The sequence below is a fragment of the Acanthopagrus latus genome, chromosome 17, assembly GCF_904848185.1.
Source record: "Acanthopagrus latus isolate v.2019 chromosome 17, fAcaLat1.1, whole genome shotgun sequence".
Taxonomy (NCBI): Eukaryota; Metazoa; Chordata; class Actinopteri; order Spariformes; family Sparidae; genus Acanthopagrus; species Acanthopagrus latus.
The window spans coordinates 28,669,322-28,688,963 of record NC_051055.1 but is presented as its reverse complement, the minus strand read 5'-3'; the positions used below and the strand labels follow the sequence as shown (position 1 = coordinate 28,688,963).

The window sequence follows — 19,642 nt, the reverse complement described above, 5'->3', positions numbered from 1 at the left end:
GGCGTTTAAATCTTTAAGCAGTCTATTCGAGACCGGCGGTTAGGGGAATGTATGGCTCCCTGTAGAGAGACTAATTTCAGATTGTGGTGTGTTTCTAGCGGGGATTGCTAATTCAACAGCAGCCCGGGTCAGATGGGAGGCTGGAGGGCACTTAATACAGTACTTTACAGATCCAGAGCGCCGTGGCCTTGAGCTGAATCCTTCCTCGGCTAAAAAAAAAAAGAAAAAAAAAAAAAAAAGGAAACAGCGGGGGAAGTCTCTGTGATGTGGAAGACAGTCGGGTGTCAGTACTGAGCCGGCCAATTTTATTTCTGCCTGGAGCATCCTCTCCTTTTTTTTTTCTTTTCCTATCGAACGTTTTAAAGGCGAGTCCGTCCGTCTATTGACCGGCTGTCATCCTGTTACTTAAAGCACTGGACACCATCTCCCATTGGTTGAATTAACACTCCCCCCCTCTGAGTGACTTAGTCGACTGTTTTAGATAGAAAAAGAGAAGATGAATAAAACTGCAGACGGGGAAAGAGGAGAACGATGATGCTGATTCTCCTTTGCCTCAGGTCAGTTCATGTTGCTGCACGCACACGTGCACTATTTTTGTATTTTCAGTCGCCTCGTGTTATTTGACACAGGTTTTATTTTCGGTGAATTTTAAGTTACATTCGCGACGATAATAGGCTGAACTTCATTTGACTTCAGAGACAGTCGAGTGTTTTTTAAACGAGGGGCTGACCAGACGACAGATTCTCCACGGAGACGAGTTTTGGATCCGTCTCCTTGTCCTCTCTCGACTCCGTCCCCCCGGACGTGTCTGCTAAGAAATGTTTACCGGGAGACATTTATTTAAATGAGACTGACTTCTCTGACACGACCAGCTAATTTGCAACTTTGCATGCCTTTTTTTTTTTTCCACACTGCTCATCCACCTCCACAAGTGCACATTAGCATACAGTGTTATGCTCTGGATTTTCAGAACAATGGGCCAAAATGTAACCTTGGTCTAGTGTCTCCTCAAAGGTCCAGTGTGTAGGACTTAGAGGGATTTAGTCGCAGTAATAGAATGTGATGTTCATAATGACTTCATCATCAAGTGTATTATCACCTGAAGTATCCTTGTGTTTCTGTTACCTTAGAAGGAGCGTTTGGTATCTATAGAGTGAGCTGCCATGTTTCTACTGGAGCCCAGAGCAGACAAACCTTACACTTTGACCTTTTCTCTTACCCTCCTGAAAAGGGGACAATGAGACGAGGGGCATTCAGTTGGTTGCCACCTGCCGCAAGATGCAGCTAATTCCTACACACAGGACCTTTTAAAAAATCCAAACGTGTGATGTTGGTTTTAAAGCTCGCTGAGTTGTTGTGGATAACTGTTTGGGTCTTTGAGGACTGAGAATACTGAGAAACATGTTTAGTATTCTCATTGAACTGAGGTCAGCTGAGATCTGGCTGTCTTCTGCACTTCTGAAACAAGAAGGAGCTCAAATTGGCAAAATACGGTGTGCTGCTTTCACATGGATTCAGTCAAACGGTAGACGGCAAACTGAATTCAAGGCCAGCAACAGCACGTTTTAAGTATCTACATAATTATGATTCTTAGTTGTCAGAGAGTTGTTTTATGTGCGTTATCTGGTATCTTTTGGTGCTATGATTTCTTCCTCTCCGTCTCTTTGCCCACGCAGCCTCCTACCTCTACCCCAGCTTCCAGGGACTCATGTCGGACAATGACACCGTCCGCCTGGGCCTGGACTTCCAGAGGATGCTGAGGATCAACCACATGCTCTACATCGCTGCCCGGTCAGTCGTCATGATCACTCACCTGCTAGTTTTAAACTGACAAATCATCAGGAGAAGGCCAGATCTTCATGACAAATGTTGTTTTCCGACTGATTGATCTGTATTTACTGATTTTTAGTTGTTTAATCCATTAATATAGAAACGTATGATCACAGAGGCCAAAACTACATCCACTGAGTTCTTAACGCCACAACAAGGAGCTGAGAGTGATGGTGAAACAAAGTAAAGTTAGTTTTAGTGTCGCAGCACCAGTTACGTCGCAGTTATGATTGATCTGACCCGGTGACAGGCATTATGAATAACTAAAGTAACTAAACAGAAATAGATGTTCTAGACGCTGATGGTCTCGCTTGCTGATATCGGACACACAGAGGCATCACAATTAAAATTAGACCGTTTAATAACCAATTAAGCGAATTATTCAGAATAAAGTCAGTTAATTTCTTAATCCACTGATAGCTTCGCTCCTGAAAGAGACGTGAGGGAGAAAATTAGACGCACTGTGCAACAGCATAAACAAGGAGTTTTTTAAGAAAGCTATCACAGTTATCAAGAGACAACACAAAGAAAGACAAAATCCTATTAACAGACCCCAGAACACCAAGTGGAATGAGATGAAACCAGGCTGCGGCGTGCGAAGAGAAGTCTGCGGTAATTTGACTGAGAGACCTTTGTGTTCAGGACGGGGCCTTGCAGGCAAAGAGAGTTTTGGTGCAATTTAAAGAGTAATTTATGAATCTTAAACTTCCAGAGGGCTCACCAATAAATCCTTCTGCTGCTGTTGTGAGCGCTAGTCAGACTCCAGTGCACCCGAAACCTTTTTCGCACTGTATAAGGTATCCAAAGGCAGCACCTCCACACCGAACTGCTCTGGTGGTTTTTTTTTTTTGTTTTTTTTAATATTTTTTTAGTGTGTATACTCGGCCTAATTGCACTTCGCTCCCCTCTCGATCAAGATGTCGGAGGTTAATTATCTAAAAAGTACGAGGGTTTACCTCCTCTGCCTGTTTTCATTGTGCAAAATAAATTCTGCTGCAGTTTCTTGGCTCCGTCTCAAACTGCAGTGCTCTCACTGCCAAGAACGCCGTCCAAAAAGGTATGGAGATTACTAATGTACCTAAATGGACTTAATATTTTCCACAGCTGCATACAACAAAGTGCATGCCTCACTTCACAAAGTGATTTATACGGGGTTGTGTCGATAGTTTGGAAACTTTTGGTGTTGGAAAACTTTTTGTGTGGTTTTGAAGTTGAAAAGCCAATAAGCGCTGCCTCTTAATCCACTTTCACCCTCTGTTGTTGAACAGCTAAAATCAATCCTATCGAGCCAAATAGACACTTTTTTTTTTTTTTTTTGGGAGAACAGGTTGTGGTGAAATGGTCGGATCAGAGGCTTACGAGAGCTTTGCATTCAGAGGGGCTGACAAAAAGCATGTGGAGACGGCCTAACTAATGGTGCCTTAACTCTCTGTCTCTTGCAGGGACCATGTGTTTGCCATCAATCTCGCTTCTTCAGCTGAGCAGATAATCCCGCAGCAGGTAGGAAAGTCGGTCCAAAGAAAATGTTCTGGTCTTAACTGTTGCCATTCAGAGTCACCTCTGCTTCAAAGTTTGATATCTGGGTCATAGAACACTCTCTTGTTTTTCAGCAAGAGATGTTCAGCTACAATTAACTCGCATGTTTTCGAGTTTCAGATTTCATACGCTCTTCAGACTTGAGGGTGTTATTTACTCGTACGCTCTGCTGTTAATTTATAATGAGTCTGATGAGAGACGAGGACAGGAGGAGACATCAGCCTCCGTCCGTTCCATCCCTGTCTCAAAAGTGAAGTCGGGGATTGAGCGAGTGTTGAGCAGCTGCAGACTGTTTTGTGTTTTGTGTGCTTGTGTCACGTCCACCTCCCTCGTTTTTATGTGTAGCTGTTTTGAGACTAATTAAACGTATACGAGACGCTCAGGTTCTTTCTCTCCTTGTCAGAATTAGAAATACAAGAAGCACCAAACCATGGTAGAAGCTTTGAAGTGTGATTTACCTGAGGATCTCTAATAATTTGTCATAATCGAGGAAGAATCCAGAGCAAATCTAGAGGAAGTTTCACCACATACTACCTACCATACTTTGCCGAGCACAGAGGTCGTGTGATAACGTTCAACATGTCAGTGATTTGGGTTCGTATTTCTTCTTAAACATCTGTTTTCCAGTTGTCAGACAGCTAAGATAGTATGAAACTTGATCACAGCTCATTCTGTGTCGAACTGCAGTCAACCGTTCTGCCGGGAGATCGTCTGGATTGATGTTTACAAGTTGACAGGGAGAGGTCATATTCAAGTAGAGCCACGAAACATCTCTTTAACTTGGATCTTAACGAGCCCGCAAATATGTATTTTATACTTCTAACGTGAGCGGAGAGTGGGCGACTCAGCTCCGAACTGTATTCATAATGTGGCTGCTGAAGAACAGACACTTCGCTTCTGAAACGCTGATGTCACGTCGACATAAATCCAGGAGGCAACGTCTTTATGTTTGAGTGAAAATAAAGACCTCGCTGATCCCGTACAAATGCGCCGCACGAAAACACTGACGCGGTGAGATTATTTCTAAATCACACGAGGTCCCCTGGTGATACTAGTCCCACGCGAGGTAGGCTTTTGGCTCCGACGCTTAGGCAGTGTTTGAGTTATCAGTGATCAGCGAGCTTCTTTTGTCAATATGTAAAAGATATAAGCAAACTACATCTTAACCTCAACTGAACGAAGGGTCAACATTAGTATTCTGGGTGTTATTCAGACGTATAGCTCTTCTAAAGAAGGATTTGATGTAAAACTCGACCCTTTAAGCTTCAGACAGCAATCCTGCTCTTGTTTTCTGAACCGTTCTGTGTGTTTTCACTGAAAAAAAAAGTCTTATGTAATGTGTGTATCTCATTATTCTCCCTTCCACCTCTTCGCCTGACTTTTCATTCAAGTATTAAGCAATCTGAGTTCAGACATATATCCAATACCAGTGCGAGCGAGGCTCTCGGGGCTTTTGAAGTGCCGCGTTTCCTCCTATCTGAATCTCATTTGTCAAACATGATTGCACTTAAATAAAATCTCTCCGAGGCCTGGACTTTTTGTTTGCTCGTATTTAGATTAGTGCTAAACACTGATATTCGTTCGGATAAGGCCACCGCTCCGTGTCAAAGGGGCTCTGAGGTATTGATTCGCTTGTAGACGACGGCACAAAGAAACGGGGGAACGTCTGAGCTCTGCAACGTCAGTCCATCTTTTCAGTTATGTTATATGAGAACTCAGATATTGAATCTTTGTATATGATGTGTTTTTTTTTTCCTGGCCATTCTCTCAAACCAGCCTCCAGTGTGACAGCAGGAACCAAGTGGAAAATTATTTTGGGCCCGTACCTGCATTCTCTCTCTCTCTCTCTCCCTGTCATCCATCTGAGCTCGATCGTTAGTCTGTGACTGATTCATATCACCACAGAATGGTGCCGCTCCTTCGTCCCAGATCCATTTTATCGCCCGGGCTCATTTTTTTTTTTTTTTTTTAGGAACCAGCTCTTCATTTTTCTCAACCCGGCGCTCATTCATATTCTGCCCTTCACTGATCTCCCCAGGCCTGGGTGGCCATAAGTAATTATTAGTAAACCAAATCGAGCGTGGACAAGGCGGAGACTATTACCATAATGCTGACTCCTGCTGAATCGTGTCGGATCTTCACAAAGTCGCGCCGGAGACTTTCAGCGTATGGACCTGGTGGGGGAAGAGTGCTGGCTCCTGAAATGACAAGTAGTCCGATGACTTAATCCTCATTATTGAGACCGCGTAGCCCTGAGACTAGTTTACTGCAAAACACAAGAGTTTTGACTCTTTTGATTGTTGATAACTACTCGAGGAATCACTAAATGTGAGATTGGATTGATATTTTTAACAAGTATCATCACTGTTGCACCAGCTGACAGGGTCCGACATCGCCTCCATAGCGGCCGATGGAGTTGAATTTGAGTCATTCTGATGTTTCGATCAATTGCTGAAAATAATCCCCAACAAATTTAGCTCTGTTTGAATAACGCTTGCTCGATAAATAACTGTTTTAGTTAATTACAGCAGACAGAAATGATATCGATAAAGCTGCAACTACAATTTCTTTGATGAGTAACTCATAAAATGACAAAAATGTTTGACAAATGCTCGTCATGAAACGGCACAAAGTGGCCTTTTATAAATGGCTTCTTTTGTCCAGATAACAGACACTTCGTTAACAATCACAGATGACAAAGATAAGCATCAAATCCTTCTCATTTAAGAAACTGGAAGCAGAAAATGTTCGACAGTTTTTCTCGTACGATCAGATGATTGTCAGAAAAAGCTGCCGTTTCTGAGATGATGAGTAACGTTTTGTGGTTGTGGCCTTTTTCAGGGGATTTGTTGATAACGAGAATAGTTTAAAAATGTGCCCGCTTTAATCTTTTAATGCATTCATCCTTCCTCCATCAAGATGCACCTCCTTTTTTCTTCATCAAGCACCACTTCTCCCGTGTTCCCCGACAACTTAGATTGCATTCACCTGTTGTTGTAAGTAGTTTCTGATTTGCCTGCTGGACTGAAAGCTCTCTGATAAAACTGAGAACAAGAGACCTGCGGGGACAAATTGTGTTTCAGGGACTTATTGTCCAAGCCGAGTGACCTCTCAGCCCCCAATAAGGCATCAAAATGTATTATACCGCTGGTTGGATTACTGTGAGGCTGTAGCTGAGAACACCTTGAGTCGAATTTATGACATGAACAAAAAAAGAAAAGAACAAGAAAGAAAATGAAGAGAAGAGTACAAGTCTCTCCAGCTTTGTTCAGTATTTCTTCCTTTCTTTTTTGACGCGCATATTTTCATTCGGTGGAGACACAAGGACGCGCTGGAAAAATAAAGAGAAGATTAAAAAGGGATTCAAGCAGAGAAACGCAGACAATTTATAGCAGAATATATGGAAACAGTTTCGGTCTAAGAACAAATGCACAGACTCGATGTCAAGAACGTAATTTATAATGTGCATATTTATGAAAAGCTGGAGCTATTATACATTTAAAATGAGTAAGAGTGTCTGCAAGAGAACAGTGGTGCACCGTCTGAATAGAGGTGCACAGGTTCAGACAAAACTTTTAGTCATGCATAAAATATGTGCAATGTTTTAATAACTCCAAACCAGTACCAGAATAGAACCAGAACTCGCTGGAAAACGAAGGCAAAGGGTAAAAATTGGAAAACCGAGCACAAGATGGCTGCTGGAGCATCAGCATCCTCAGTCGTATTTATGGGCGCTGAGAAGATTCAGGTCAGTAAATTATCCGACCATGTAAGGGAGCGCATTAAAACCGTTAACTGGCAGAGATGTTAACAAGCTGATGGATCTGTTTTTTTTCTGTAACGGCCCACTGGATGATGAGCGCTGATACAGGAAGCGTGTGGATACGAAGGGCAGCGTTTCTTTGGCCAGTAGGTTAATTAGGACTAATTTCTGACCGCTCATGATACAGTCGGTGAAGTCATGCAGACATACTGTGCAGATCTTTTCATGTGTGTGTGTGTGTTAGTGTGTGTTCTCACAGATCCAGACTCATCCTGCAAAGTGATTCTTATCACTGATGAACTACAATGTTTAGCTGCCCACTGACGAGCTGCGCAGGCCGCTGCAGGCAGTCCTCGCTGTTTCCTCTGCTTGTTTTGTTTTTTTTGTTTTTGTTTTTTTTCTCCACGACAGTTTATTGAAGTTAATGAGATTTTCATCACAGCTGTCTCGTAATAGCACTTGAACGATTGGGGAGCAACAAAAAGCTGGGATGGTTGAGAAAACAGCTTGTCTTTGAGCTGACAGTTGGCTGTCTGTTCGTCTTTCAGAAACTGACTTGGAAGACGAAGGATGTGGAGAAGTGCACTGTGAGGGGGAAGAACAGCGTGAGTATATTCCTCCATACACATCTTCCTCATACTCTGTTTTTTTTTGCCTTTTGGGTTTGTTTTTTTTATTTCTTTCTCCTCTCGCTCTCTTCCTTTGCCTCTACTTTGTTTTGTTTTTTTGTTTTTTTCACACAGTCAAGTTTTGTAATGAGCAAAGGTGTGCAGGTAGCTCATCAGAATCAGCGGCATATCCATCAGACGACGACAGACTGTGGCTTCCGTTGTAGCATTTTCCTCCCAGGAGCTACAGCGAAACCACAAGAAACAGCCAGGGGATTACGATAATGACTGTAAAACAGACGGAAGGTTGTGTGAATGTGTGTGTCAGCCGGTAAAACGCGCTGTCTACCTGCTGCAGATCTTGCCTTTCATTCTGTCGTCTCCTGCCAGAAGCCAACCCGGACCCTGTCCCTAATGTACAATAACATCAAGCTGTTTTCCCCCCTGACAGGACGAATGTTACAACTATATCAAAGTGCTGGTGCCGCGCAATGACGAGACGCTTTTCGCCTGCGGCACCAACGCCTTCAACCCCACCTGCCGCAACTATAAGGTAAGATACTCTACCGCTGTGTGCTGCCTCCTGGCCTCAATTACAGATAAGAGAAGATATTGCAGCTGCTGTAAAGTGTGTTTGGCGCTGCCCCTGTGTGCTGTTTCAGTTGTAACCTGTTAGTGAAGTTGCTACTGGAAATGACAAACTGCAGACTAAACTCGTATCACATTAGCGCCGCGCTGGCTTTTTCGTGTCAGTGGCGTTATCGGGGATGTCGTGTGGTAAACACACACATTAACACGGGTCACAGAGGCTCACATGGACGTCTCGTACATCACGAAAAAACTGCAAAATGCTGCATGAAGTCACAGTTTTACACACGACATCCCAAGAAATGGAACCTACAGGGGGGCAGATGACTGAGCCTGAGTGATATTGGCATTTTATGTCAATGTTGTTATTTGAGAATAACAAAAGTCTTATATAATCATTTGTATTTGTTTTTTTTTTTACACACTGATCAGCTACAAGATTAAAACTGCTGACAGGGAAAGTGAATAACATCGATCATCTTGTTACAGTGCGATGTGCTGAGAAACCTCTGGTTCTGGTGTTCATTTGGACGCCACTTGACGTGCACCACCCACCCGAACACTGTTAAAAGTACAAATCAAACCGCACTGTGCCAAGCGACACAGCAGTGATCGTGACAAAGAGCTCTAGGTGTCGAGCTGCCCTCCACATTTCTCAGATCCTTCGTGACATCCCAGAACAAATCAGATCCATAGACGCGCTGCCACGCGATCTACAGGACTCAAAGGATCCGCTGCCGTGGTGCCAGACGCTACAGGACAAACCCAGAGGTGTTTGTGTCCAAGTCCCCGACAGGTCAGAGCCAAGTCCGATCCATGATGAGGCCTCCATTGATCTGACTTTCTTTCCAGCACAGCCCGCGGACGCTCAGTCAGATTAGGATCTGGGGAATTTGGAGGCCAGGTTGGCACCTTGAACTCCTTCGTCTTCTTCTTTTGGTCCTGTGCTTGGGTCTGCAGCGGTGTTTCGATCGGTGGTGTCGAGTGTCGGTGGTGTGAATGCCAGAACCCAAAGGTTTCCCCACCGAGACTATCAATGTGACTCACTTCACCTCGTGTTTTGGTTGATCGGTGTATAATCTGAGGGTTCATTTGCAAAAAAACAAACACCAAACCAGTTTTTTATGTATTTTTCTTAATTGTGTTTATTTGTGCAATCAAGAGAAAATCACTGCAAACAGATCTCAGTTTATTCACGGTGTTAATCTTGTGCGATCAGAAGTTTAATAATGACATAGTAATGACATAACAGCCTTCACCTTGGATGAAAATACAAAAAAAGATATAAAAAGATAGCTTTCTAAAGCTTTAACTGAGGAAGATTTAAGGTCAGAAAAACAAAAACATGATATAACAGAGTTTTCCTGCTCTACTGTTTCTTTTTTGTACATCAGCCAGTTCTATCAATACACTGACACAGATACAGTGCTGCCATGTTAGGCTGCTCGCACCTGAACAATAGGGGGAAAAAAAATAATGTAACACCACTTTGAAAGGGACCTCCGCTATGAAATAACACCTACACAAACACGGCTTTGAAGACGGGTCAGTCTAGGTTGAATGCAGCATTTGCCAGATATGAAAGAAGTCTGGCAGCCGGTGCCTCACTTCCTGTTTTCGGTACCGATATGACAAACAGCTGTGAGCTCAACCTGCAGGCGCACACGTGAAAATAACAAGAAAAAGTAGTAATTGCATTAAAAAAAAGGGACATGCTGAACAATCGAGACAACATTTGAGAGATAACAGGCGCTGGCAGAAAGAAACGATGTTCTGAAACTAAATGGCCTCATTCTTGTTGGATGTATGTACACTTGATATGTGTAGACATGAAGCAGCCGGAGCACATATTGTTCACTTGTGAATGTTTTTTCCATATTTGTGTTCAAAGTGGCCTGCTGACTTCAAACACTTCATGTTCTTGGAATAATGTCGGCTCGACGAGACGAGAGAGAGAGAGAGAGAGAGAGAGAGCTCAATCTGTTGACAGAACACAAGAGATGCTGTTGATGGTAATAACACAACAGCTTCTCTCACACCTCTGAAACAAACCGAGCTGAGAGAAGAAGGGAAAAAAGCACATGAAGAAAGTGTCGATGAGTTGAGGCTCAGAGCCCTTGTGAAAAGATAATATTCTACTCGAAAGGCACGCATGCCGTTTTGTTTTAAGGACAACGGCGAGAAGTTTGAGGTCTGTGGAATAAAACTTGACATTGCGGTGGAGCCGGAGAGGTGACATCACAGGTTTGGACTGTGATCCACAGCAGGTCATTAAAGGAGGAGGGGAGTACGCGTCCTGCAGCACAGACTGTAAATCTGACAGCGTGGGGGGAGACTGAAAGCCAAAGGGGAGCTGAATAACTCAAGACATTTCACTGGGTTTTTTATTCCAGCGTGCTGACCTACAAACTGACCCAGTGGTCTGCGTTAAAGAGCCGGAGGGGGCGGAGAGGAACCAGGATCCTTCTGTGGTGTCTTATCAGGATAGATTACGAAATCATTTAAAGGGTTTAACACTAGCATGTGTTTTTTTTTTTTTTTTTCCCATTGTGGATTAGAGATTGTGTCATTTTACATTGTTGGCACTCAGTTCTAACTTGACATGCCAGATGGTTTGCTCCACTGAACCATCTGGACACGCGCCACCAGAAACTATTTGGAAAAGGGAAGGTACTTTTAAATAAAAAAATAAAAAAAACTTGGCTGGTGATCATCTTCTGAACCACTGTGTTTGAAGCCAACAGAGATGGATTTGCAAGAACATTTATGAGCTTTATGACCAAAAGAGGACTTGGTTTGAAAACAAAACAAAAAGCTGGATAATATATGTTTCGACATTATGGGGAAAGCTGAACACAGAGCCTGTCAGAGCCGCTAACATTACCCTGAACTCTGAGCTAGCGGTTAGCATTCAGGACCAGTATCAGTATCTGAATGGCTCCTTTCTTACTTGGGATCCACCATGATAATCTGGTTACCTTATTGAATCCCAAGTCTTGAATGTGACACCAGGTCACTGCTGTAAGGTCACAAGCTAGCTTAGCCAGTCATGCTAATGTTAATTTATTACTTAAGGGGGAAAAGACACTGTTTAATCCATCTTTACATTCAGTCACGGCTTCTGTGATATGACTGGTAAATTGTTGTTATTAGGGAGGGATTTATCGACATAAGTGAATATTTTGGAAGTGTTGCTTTAATGTAATTTCTGTCTTTTGTAGCCGTCAGCTCACCTCCTTACCAAGCAAATTATACATTTAAAGAAATGTATGTTAATGCACTGTCTCTGTAGCTTTAAACGGTAAAGTCTATAAACCAGCACATCCTCAAAACTCAACGACCGAACAGGTCGATTTTTAATCAGTGACCGGATGCTGTTTGGTTAGCTTTAGCTAAGAAAACTACTCGGTCTGGTTCAGGAAAGCATCGTGATTAGAATACCAAATATGATAACTTCCATCACAAATGTACCTACATCACCTCAGTGGCTCACATAACCTCATCTAACAACAAACATAACAATGAATTGTAATCGGCTGCTTGTGTTTTCGACCTATATGGTCGAGCTCTTAAAAACTGACGATGTTGAGTTATTGCCCAGTCTAGTCTGGGTGCATCTCTACAGCTTCTGAAAGTCCTTAAATTATTTTCATGATAAAATCATGTCTCAGGTGTCATAAAGTACCTGCTCAGCCTCACCGCTCGGCAGCACAGGTCCAAATGTTAATACACAGACGTAAGATTGATGCAACATGTCTCCCTGCCACAGACTCCCTTTGGTAAAGAGCGTCTGATTTACACAAAACACACCCTCAGATATTTTTGTCTGCAGCCCCCCCCAGCTGTGACCCCCCCTCCCCCCGTCTGTTTCCCCAGTCTGGAATAAAAAGTACAAGAGATGACTATCCAGACAGCTGGGGAGGGAGGGAGGAAGTGTAAATCATATCAAGGAATCTGTCTCTGGGACTCTAAGAAAAATCTGTGCAGGACAAGGGGGGATTGAGTGAGAGGCGCCTGTGTGTTGGTGTGTTGGTGTGTGTGTGTGTGTGTGTGTCGGTCAAAGACATGAATGGATGCCCAGCTATGAACACGCAGCTTCACTGACCAGACTGCTGAGACAGCTGGTCTGTAGACAACAGAGAGGCTGTCTTCAACATGCGTTTGTGATACAACAAACCCGTGAAGCGTCAAATCCGTCTGTCTTCATGTGCCCACTGGGGTAACCATCCTTCAGACGCTGCTCGGCTTTGTAGAGTCTTCAGTTCTCTGCGGCTTCTGAGGTCCTCTGATTAACAAACTGCTGTTTCACTTCACATCGTGTCACTCTGCGGGCGAGACGTCCGGTCGATACTGCTGGTATCTAATTAGATTTTAAGCGGAGTTTAATTTAATTTGAGGGGAACAAATCTTCTGATTGCTGATTAGAAATGAATGATTATTTTAATCGTGTTTATTTCTAGCTCCGTGGTCACAACCCTGCTGGTACTTGTTTTTGTCACCTGTCACTTGAACAAGTATTTATAAGTATGTCTGTATGACAATACTGACGACCTTTCTCGGCTCATCGTCACATTAATGGAGTTTATTTTGGAGAAACACTCAACACGTTTAACTGACTAACTAACAGTTTACATTTTGTGTCCCACTGATGGGGAAAAAAAAAAAAACGCACATTTCATGAGCGAGTTCCCTGCTGTCATGTGCTCTCGGGGTCACATGTTGTTTTTGTGGTCATCTTTCTTTCGTGCTTCCCCCTCATGTGTCCTGCTTCCTGTTGTAAAGGCCAAATTGGAAAAACACATTTAAAAGCACTCAGTCTGTGCATCTTTCAGAGCGGCGCTTGTTTGCTGCACAGCTTTTTTATTCATGTCTCTTTCTAAAAAAAAAAAAAAACACTTTTCACCAAATCTAACCTGAGCTCACCTCCGATACTGTACGGGAGGCAGATCCAATTAAAGCAGCGACTCTGCAAAATAATGCAATTCATCACAACAACAACAACACAAACAGAGGGACTCGACACTCGCAGCGCCACATAAGTGCTATTTAGGGCAGAGCTGTTGTGTTGGATTGCGTCAGGTTCAGAGGTGTAAACACGTCCCCCCCCTTTAAGAATCTCAAGTGTGTTTTGTGCAGATGTCTGGGGGCAGCTCCATTGTAAGGTGCTGGATCTCTTATTTTTCCTCCTCGTGATGATTGCATAATCACATCTTCACAGAGCAGCCATTAACCCACCACCGTGTCATCTCAGACGGAAAACAAAAGCAAATAAATCCTCGTCTGTGCTGACATTTTTCACGAAGCATCAATTAATAATCTCCCGAATAAAATACCACGAATATAACAAGCTATCTGCCAGGGATACGCAGTGAACGCTTTCTCCGTCATTAATGTGATATCAGCACGTCCTTGCTGTTCAAGTCATTAACCAAGAACTGTTAAAACTGCTGATTGGATACATACTGGGAAAGAAATTATTATCAATTATCCCGAGCGTCGTTAGGATGATATAATAAAGGTTTTCATACCGCCACCTATCAAGCAGCACATACACAGACCAGCATATTTATTTGTCGGGCTGAAGTACAAACACAGTGCAGTAAAGGAACAGATTTATTTGTGCAGGTGTATCCAGTGTGTTTCATTTCTCCACCTCTGCTAAAACAAACTTCAAAGTTGCGTTGCATTTTCAACTCGGTGGCGTACAAAGTTTTACTCCTTTTAACAGACAATGCAGTTCGTTCATATCTGAAGTCTGCAGGTCATAATCAAAACGTAAACACGATCCCGTGCAGCACTAACACACACATAAAACAAAAGTATGCACAGCAGTAACATTTCGCAGCCCTGCTGTGGTTGTGTGTCTGTTATTGCGTCCACTCCTCATGCTTGATCTCTGTGTGGAGGGTTCGCAGTGATTCCCAGGACGACGAAAGAGCAGCAAACACACAAACTGCTTGTGTCAGAGGAGGCGACACAGCCTCATGTAAACAAAGCTATGTGTTAATGTGCTGTGTGTGTGTGTTTGTGTGTGTGCAGGAACCTTGTCACTGCAGAGGGTGTTGAGTCTGCTCTGCATGCATTCAGCCTCCACACACACACACACACACACACACACACACACACACACACACACACACACACACTCGGCTGGGCGTTGCACATTGTCTTACCTGGGGTTTACAATCTTGTTAACAGCGGTTTGAAAATAGCAGCTAAATATCTGCGGCCTGGAGATAAACTGTCCTCTCTGCAGGACCTCACATTCAATAACAGCACATTAAACTAATCTTTATGATGCATGTGTTGCCTCTCGTCATCACACGTTGATTTGATTACACGTCTCTTGTATTTGCAGTTTCTTACTACATTAAAGACTTCAGCGGTCAAGCAGCAGCAGCAGCGACCTCGTGGGTTTACAAGTGTAAACACTAACGCTGTTTTCATGTTTACAGTCGGTCTTTTCTACTCAGTCTTTCTGTCGGGTTAGCTTTACAGCTCCGTACGTGTCCTCATAAAGTTTTCCTTTTTCTCTCTGCCCTAGATGTCCACACTGGAGCAGGAAGGGGAGGAGGTGGTGGGACAGGCTCGGTGTCCCTTTGAGTCCCGCCAGTCCAACGTCGGCCTTTTTGCAGGTGAGTAAGTCAGAGCGACGCCGGTTTGACTCCCGCAGCTGCTGATCTGCGTCATAACGGCTCCCTCGGCTACCCTAATAACCATAATGGCCATCAGTAGTGATGATGAGCCCCTCATCGGATATTTATATTTTTTCACGCCTGTGATATATTCTTCAGAAATCGACATTGACGGGGTAGTGAAAGGCTCAATGTCGCCGGTATGATGTTAATATTCACGTCAACCGATCAGTCTTCCGTCTTTTTTTCCTGAGAAGAGCTCGGGGACAAAAAAATGGAAATGTGGACTATTGACTCTCTAGATTACGGCCACCTGAAAGCAACCAGACATTTTGTAGCAGTGAGGAATGAGACTCAACGCAACGTGAATAAAACTTTAATGCATCGCCTCGTCACATCAGACAGATTGTCATTAGTGATGCTGGTTCGTTAGCAATAAAGACACCAACTCCCATGATCCCACACTTTACTGACGCACTGCGCGTTTGAAGTTCTTACTGTAGATTTCAAGCAGGCGAGGCAGAGAACGGTACACTTTTCATCGCTGATGTTTACTGAAGGAAAATCCGACGTTCTCGGTGGTAAATCAATCACCACACCTGACTGCGAATACATTTACTAATTCCCTCGAGATGAATCTGCCTGTGGAGGCTCTGCAGGAGATGCATCACTTCAAATGCTGCACATTTGCATGATTAGATGGATTTTAATAGTTGGAGTGAGGAAAAGCCAATCAAACTGCATTCATTTAAAATGAAGCAGTCTTTAATTTCAAAGTGTAATAAAAGTTTTTAAGGATCTTTATTTTATCATTTCTGTAAAGCAGGGGCGTGTTTAAAAAGACCGGACTGGTTTTAGTTAAATATAAATGACATGTACTTCACATTTTTTAACACTTCCAGATGCCTGTTACACTTCGGATTCCTGTTTCTGGTGATTCACTCGTTCTAGAGTCTGCTTATTGATTTTATAGAGGAATAAATGAAAAATAATTGTTGCTGTGAAAGGTAAAAGAACACAAAATTTTTGTAAAATACATCAGCGTAGTTTGATAAAAGCCGGTGGTGATCAGCTCCAGTTCGGGAACCATCAGGCTGTAATTTCTGCCTCTTCTGGATTCTAGTTTGTGGTCAGACTGTTCATTAATCACAGCGGTGAGGGAAGCTGATACGTTGCGAACACGTCGGGGTCGAGTTCGGCCAGACCTGCACTCGGTCCTGCCAGGTTTCCACTGACATTTATGCAAAGTTCACACGGGGTGTTATTAAAAGTGACACATTCTCTGACACGTCTCATCCGCTGCCTCTTTCTTTTTTAAAGGTCAATAAAAGTCACCTGCGACCAGAAAAGGATACGTGGAAGAAAAGTGGGTTCTTCCGTCAGAACTTGTGTCCTGATCACTTTTCTCTGTCGTCTCAGGTGGCGATTTCTACTCAGCCACCATGACGGACTTCTTGGCGAGCGATGCGGTGATTTACAGAAGTCTGGGAGAAAGCAGCCCCGTTCTGCGTACCGTCAAGTACGACTCCAAATGGCTGCGAGGTGAGCGTCCCACCGTGTTCGGCTGGAAGGTTTTGCACTTTCACGTAAAGCTGTGGCTCTGTTAGGCCGTTGGTGTGTCTGATTCCTCAGATATGTCAACATTACAGTGATCTGGGCGTCTGGCTCTGATAGCCGGCTTCATTTTGGATCAGATTCCAAGTCTGCAGAATCCCAGGATTCACAGAGCTCAGAGGAGAACAAATCTCTCCTCAAGTCTCGTATCTCTCTTTGCCCTTTTTTGTACGAAGCATTCAGGCAGCCGGCCGCTCGTCCTCAGCCAGCACTCACAGCCACAGATTACATCAGAAGTAACCCATTACCATGAATTTCTATAAAAAGCTATTTCAGTAATCAGTTAATTGGATTGAGTAATTTATTTAAAATTCAATGTTTCGTTCTGGCTTCTTTTTCTCCTTCCTGATGGGAAAAATCTTTTGAATATCTTTTTTGGCTTGTGGACAAACATCATCATCTTGACTGACATTTTTTTTCCCATTTTCAGACATTTTTTAGAGCAAATGTCTAATAGATTGATAGAGACTTTAATTGACAGATGATTGAAAATGAAAAAAAATTCCATTTGGTTGGAGCCCTTCTCCAGACTTAACTGGGTTCATGTCTCGTTCTTGTGTGTGTGTTTAGTTTTTGTTTCTGCAAGCTGCTGTCTTCACTCAGCCAATAATAATTTGTTAGAGAAACAAACATCTCTCTCTCCAAGTGAAACAGTCTCTCACGTCACTTTCAGCTGTCGAAATCTCATAATTAAAGTCTTATGAAGGGTTGAAACTACAGACGACTCTGTTATCTATCAATTAGCAATTATTTTCTCGATTAATTGATCGTCACCATGCAACAGTTATCTCCCTGCCCGCCATGATTAAAACCTTTTGTAAAAGGGATTTATTGTGTCGACTCTTTTCAGTCTTTCTCAGTATTTATTCCCTTATTTTATCCCACATGTGAAACTGAGAGAAACCTTCAAATGTTTGACTCTTTTGCTTGAAATATAATGTACTAATAATCAACTAATTGTTTCAGATACAGATTTATATTCTATTCAATTATAAAAGCGCACAGACACAAAGAGAAAATCAAAGTATGTTGTGAAACAGCCAGAATGCAGAAGTACATCTGTTATTTTACTGTGATCCATTCAGTATACTGTATATAACATTCTGTATATCAAATAATACAATATATTTGTACAGTATGTACAAGTCCAGAAAAGATTATCTCGGACTTCAGTCAGAACGGAGCAGATATTGTTGAACTGAGGATGAATGACTTGTGTTCAGACTCGAGATCAGAGTTGGCAGCAACCTCTTAAAATCCCGTGTGAGCGTGGAAACATCAAAACAACACAAAACATGCTAATTAATGCAGGTTTTATGTTGTAATGTTGGAAAGACGAGAACGAGCCGTGAACGCTGCAGAGACGTCGGAGTGGGAGAGAGGTGAACTTCAGCTGACTCGTGGATCTGATTTGTAGTTTTTAAAAGTTTCTTAAAGGAAGTAAAAAGTTATGCCCGCAGTCTGGATTCAAGCTGCAAATATCAAAAAGGATTTGAAGTGATAAAACCCTGAAGCTCAGATGCTGTGTGAAGATGAATCAGGACAGAATGTGATGTTCGGCTGATCCTTGATGACATAAACTCAGACGAAAACAGTTCAAAGACGATTTATTTAATGTTTTAATGGCTCATCGACTTGATCGGAGCAACAAGTTTCAAACAAGTTGAGACAGGAGCAGCAAAAAACTGTGACAGTTAATTGGTAACAGGTGATAGTATCATGATTGTTGGGTATTAAAAGGGGAATCAAGACATTCTCGAGTAAGGACGGAGCGAGGGTCGTGTAAATGATTACAACATGGGCTCAGGAACCAACTTTACCAACTGTGAGAGGATTTAGAAACCATAAAATTTGAGAATCAATGACTGTTTCCTTCCTTCAGGTGACATTTAAAGAATGAAAATAACAAAATAACAACTAGTTTTACTTTTAATTCTCAGTAAACAGCGCAGAATGATTCTCCCTCTGTAGTAAACTTGCAGAAATATGTGGCATTCAGTAATATTTATTAGTTTTCATTCATTTATTCATTTTTTTTGGCTCTCAGTGTTTATCAGCCTCTTGGGATTGAAGCAGCGCAAACATGTGAATCCACGTGGCAGATTTCTGCTAAAAGTTTACGGAAAAAATGTGAAATCTTCATTTTCCTCTTCCTCAGTCTCTCACTCACTGCAGAGGGAGACGTGCTACAGTACAGCAGACTGCACACAGAAACAGGTTATGATAGATTAAAGGGGAGAAAAGTTTGAAAAATTGTAATAAATCTGGAGAAATATGGGAGAATTGTGACAGTGGGAGAGGGCAATGAAACACAGGGGTCTCCTGGGAAAATAAAGAGGGTTGTATGTGAGGAACACTTCGTAAAAAACTGTTGTTTGTAAACTCGGTTTGTGTCTTTCTGTTGTGTTCTTACTCTTCTAGAATCGAGGTTGAACATCTTTAGTTGGATTCAATTATGTATTCCTCCTGCGTGCGATGCTATAGAACTGAAACCCTAAAAATAAACTGCATTTCTGACGTGAGCTACGTTATGGAGGTGTTTTTTTTTTTTTTTTTATCAGCACTGATGCAGCACCAGCTCTGCTGTTTCATGTTATCTCTCTATTGTAAGTTCGCACCTGCTTATCTCTCTGTCCTCATATTCAGGTTCCATTTTAAATCACGCCGTCCTGCAATTCTCTTGGAACCATTTTCCAAAAAATGGAGTCTGCCTGTCTTCTTCCAGCTCCCCTCGTCCCGGCCTGCTCACGATGCTCCGTCGTGTTGGAAATAAGGCATCACTGCCAGTCACATGTGTTTTTCTTCATGTCGCCCACAGAGCCCCATTTCCTCCACGCCATTGAGTACGGGAACTACGTGTACTTTTTCTTCAGTGAGATTGCGGTGGAGTACACCACCCTTGGCAAGGTGAGTGACTCATATGAGACCAGACGTTGTGATGTTTATGATGTGTGTGCACTGACAGGTGGAATGAAGAAAAGTAACATCGCTTCACATGCAAACTACATTCCTACACGTTCCCCCTCCGCCCCCGTGTTGGCTCTGATCCGGGATCGTTTTATATAAAC

General features: G+C 42.8%; 1 protein-coding gene across 5 annotated transcripts in view; it reads left to right on the top strand.

Annotated features, from left to right (window-relative positions):
• sema6e (sema domain, transmembrane domain (TM), and cytoplasmic domain, (semaphorin) 6E) overlaps positions 1 to 19,642 on the top strand; it is a 166,531-nt gene that overhangs the window by 98,691 nt on the left and 48,198 nt on the right. For all 5 annotated transcript variants that reach the window (XM_037074469.1, XM_037074470.1, XM_037074468.1 and 2 more), the window contains 7 exons: positions 1,677 to 1,791; positions 3,273 to 3,330; positions 7,678 to 7,734; positions 8,189 to 8,290; positions 14,870 to 14,960; positions 16,380 to 16,502; positions 19,393 to 19,481. In XM_037074469.1, the coding sequence (XP_036930364.1) occupies positions 1,677 to 1,791; positions 3,273 to 3,330; positions 7,678 to 7,734; positions 8,189 to 8,290; positions 14,870 to 14,960; positions 16,380 to 16,502; positions 19,393 to 19,481 (635 nt within the window). The remainder of the gene's footprint in view (positions 1 to 1,676; positions 1,792 to 3,272; positions 3,331 to 7,677; positions 7,735 to 8,188; positions 8,291 to 14,869; positions 14,961 to 16,379; positions 16,503 to 19,392; positions 19,482 to 19,642) is intronic.